At 54.1% G+C, this 3,200-nt stretch overlaps 1 protein-coding gene and 1 non-coding gene across 2 annotated transcripts in view; both read right to left on the bottom strand.

The window, feature by feature from the left end:
• Window positions 1-1,512: 1,512 nt before the first annotated feature.
• Window positions 1,513-3,200, bottom strand: part of VAC14 (Vac14 homolog (S. cerevisiae)) — a gene marked incomplete at both ends in the record, with an annotated part of 9,045 nt that continues 7,357 nt past the window's right edge. The window contains one exon of the mRNA XM_010183578.1: window positions 1,513-1,573. Within this exon, the coding sequence (XP_010181880.1) occupies window positions 1,513-1,573 (61 nt within the window). The remainder of the gene's footprint in view (window positions 1,574-3,200) is intronic.
• TRNAG-GCC lies at window positions 2,447-2,517 on the bottom strand. The gene has a single exon. It is a non-coding gene; the product is annotated as a tRNA-Gly (tRNA).

Genomic DNA, 3,200 nt, shown 5'->3' with positions numbered 1-3,200 from the left:
TCCTGTCTTGACACCCAGTGGACACTCAGTGCGCAGGCAGCTGCCCGCTCCCCGGTGTGAGTTACGGCCGCGGTTGGCTACGGGTGCCAGCTCTCACCTTCCTGCGGCCCCACAGCCAAGCCAGACAGCCCGAGCCGTAGATGGAGCACCAGGCAGACGTCCAGGGCGCCCCTTGGCTGCAAACAGCCCCCCAAATCTGTGCCAGCCACCTACAACGGGTGTCACAGCAAATGCCTTCCAGATCCTGATGCTGAGCCAGCAGAGAGGTCACATAGGAGAGGGAAATGGGCTTCAGGGCAGGAAAAGCCCAGGCTAAAGCCTGACATCTCCTGTTTGAAAGGGCTTAGAGGGGTTCAAGAACAAATCACTCTGTAAAACCAGGTCTCCTAGAGACACGGAGGGTCTCACCTGCTGTCCCAGACGGTTCTTTGGGGAGCTGGCAGACCGCTTCAGCTCAGGCAGCCGTTCTCCACCTGGCTCTCAGTGACACAGTGCCCAAGCTGCTCCATTTCTCCCTGCTTCTGTTCCCCTTCAATCTTCACTCCCTCTCCCCCAGGTCCAAGCTCTTCAGCACAGAGACGCAGTTCTCACTTGTCCTCCTGACTTAGCACCTCTTCTTTTTCTTCCCTTTCCTAATTTCAGCCCTAAGCCCACCCACTTCTGCACCCACGAAACTTTAAGGGCTGAGTAGGGCCAGGCTGCATCAATCAGAGGAAAGCTGAGGAAAAACCATTTAACAGACAAATCCCAAAATCTAGGCGTAAACAAAAAGATCTGTACTTTCAAGGGAGGAAAAAATTAAGGGCATCATTAAGACCAAGGAGTAGCTGGGCTTTTCGGGAGTGCAAAGAAGGAACAGAGGGTACAGACCATCAGTCTGAAAAGCTGATGCTTGCATTGCTCTGGGACACGTCATGATGGGCATCACGCGTCTGCCTCGCTGGTCGGATGCAGCTGGAGTAACGCATCCTATTTCAGGGACCACAACGGCGAACAAATGAACGCATCAGCACAACAGAAGTGTTGGAAATCACGACCTCTGAGGAAAGGAACCGCAGGCAGCAGGAGGAAAGGAAAGATGCGTTATGAGTGGATGGATTTGTGCCCAGATTCACTGACAGCTGGACGGGAAGAAAGGTATTTGCAGGAGATGGGGCTGAGATGAGGGACTGGGAATGATCATGCTGGGCATGAAGCTGCTCTCTGTAGGCTTGAAGATGGGCAAGGTGCAGAATCCCTAGAGCACAGACACTCGCTGCCTCACCACAGGGCTTTGCAAGGTCTCCTGGACCTCAAAATACCTCAATTTACCATGAAGTCAAGATATTTTGATGCAAATACATCAGAGAGAAGCAGTCAACTCCCGGTCATCTGTGACCCAGGAGACCCCAACTGCTTTCCAGCTCAGACCATCCTTCCCCATAGCTTCCTCAGCATCTGTCGGTCATTATCTGTACCCCAGGAAGCTTTCCCTTCTTCTCAAGCCCCTCTGAAGCAACCAACAGACCCTACCTGGTTACTGTGAAGACGCTGCTGTTGCTGAGGTTGGAGTCACCAGAGGCATCCAGAGAGCCTGGGGGCAGATAAACAGGGGACACAGTTAGTGGGATGGCAGGGAAGGTGGAGAGCAGGACTGGGAGGCTGGAGAGCTGCGGGACCTCCTGCAAAGACATCATTTGAGGGTCTGGGAACCCTGAGGATCCCTTCCACCTGCAGTGAGCATTTTACACTCCTTGTCAAGCTCTTCTCCACTACCAGAGGTGCTGGACAAAGGACTGCATTCACCCAGCCAAAATGTAGGCAGCATGGCTTCAGACCTCTGCCCCAAACTGGGTCTGCCCCTCCGCAATGGAGACCCAGACACATCCTTCTGGTGGTTTCAACCATTCCTGAAGAAGCTCAGAACTGCAGAGCTGCCTTCCATCATCCAGATTTCAACGTCCAGAGACACCAGACCAGCACAGGAAAGGCTGAATCCAACCCAGGACGTCTCCAACTGGCCGGCTCTCCCATGGCGTGACTCCACGTGAACGCTACGTGACTCAAAAAGCTTTCCAACCTCTGCTCCAGGCTAAAACTGGGTCTTAGCAGCACGGTGATGAAGCATAACAGGTTGAAGTTGACTTTTCATGCCCCCTTGTGCCAACAGCCTCTACTCACACTGCAGCACCGCAACAGCAGCACGACCAGGGAGCAGAGCTGAGAGTCTGCGATGCAAAAGCACCGCAGCTTTATCTGATCCTGCCTGCTTCAGGGTGCAATCCCACCCCGAAGGGGTAGAGATTAAAGCAATTAAACTTTCTGTTGAAGTTTTAAAGCTCTTCTGCAATAGACCTTAATAAAAGGATGTTTTCTCAGGACAAATAAGGAATTATAAAGAAAACTTGCTGCTGCTGCGCTACAGCACTACATTTTTCCCCTGCACCTCTTCCAAAAAGTGAAGTGCTGCATTGGCCGGGAATCGAACCCGGGCCTCCCGCGTGGCAGGCGAGAATTCTACCACTGAACCACCAATGCTGCCCTGCGCGCTCCCTGAGCGCCCCGGCTGCTGCCTCCTGCAGCCCCTGCGCTGCCCCCCGCCCGGCCCCGCAGGTCCCTGCCGCCTCCCCTCCACCCGCGGCTGCTGCTGCACAGTAAACCCCGCAGCCTTTCAGTTCCCACCTCCAGGCTCCCTCTCACGGCAGGATCTTCCAAAAGCCGCTCGCAGGCGCGTGGCAGAAGAGCAGCGGGCTGAGCGCGCAGCCCCACAACACCGCAACAGATCGGCCCACGCGACTCAAAGGTTACAGACATTTCACATGCCTGGACAACAAAGACGTGCCAGAAGTCGCGTGTCGTCATCCCAGGACAACAGCGTCAAAGGGATGCTGGAAGGCCAAAGCTGCTGCTGTTTTCAGGCATCAGTCCACCAGGACTCTCTCCATTTGATTTCTTCTCACTTGAACACGTTTCCAGGCCTCTCATCACGCTTGCAACCTTTTGCCTTTTCTGTTCTGGAAATTTTAGGACTGGGACAATAGGCGTATGACAGTCTCAAGAGCAGCATGAATTTGGAAAGGACCCCAAATTCTTCTTTCTGTTCTGCACCTTTCCCCAACACACACATCCTCCAGGGATGTGCTGATGCTCTCCTAGGACTAACGCAGCTCTCCGAGCTCTCCTTTGGGTGATGGCAGCTCCTCCCAGACCACTGCAGAACA

Source organism: Mesitornis unicolor, unplaced genomic scaffold, assembly GCF_000695765.1.
Source record: "Mesitornis unicolor isolate BGI_N332 unplaced genomic scaffold, ASM69576v1 scaffold5064, whole genome shotgun sequence".
NCBI classification, from domain to species: Eukaryota; Metazoa; Chordata; class Aves; order Mesitornithiformes; family Mesitornithidae; genus Mesitornis; species Mesitornis unicolor.
This window is presented reverse-complemented; position numbering and strand designations above follow the sequence as displayed.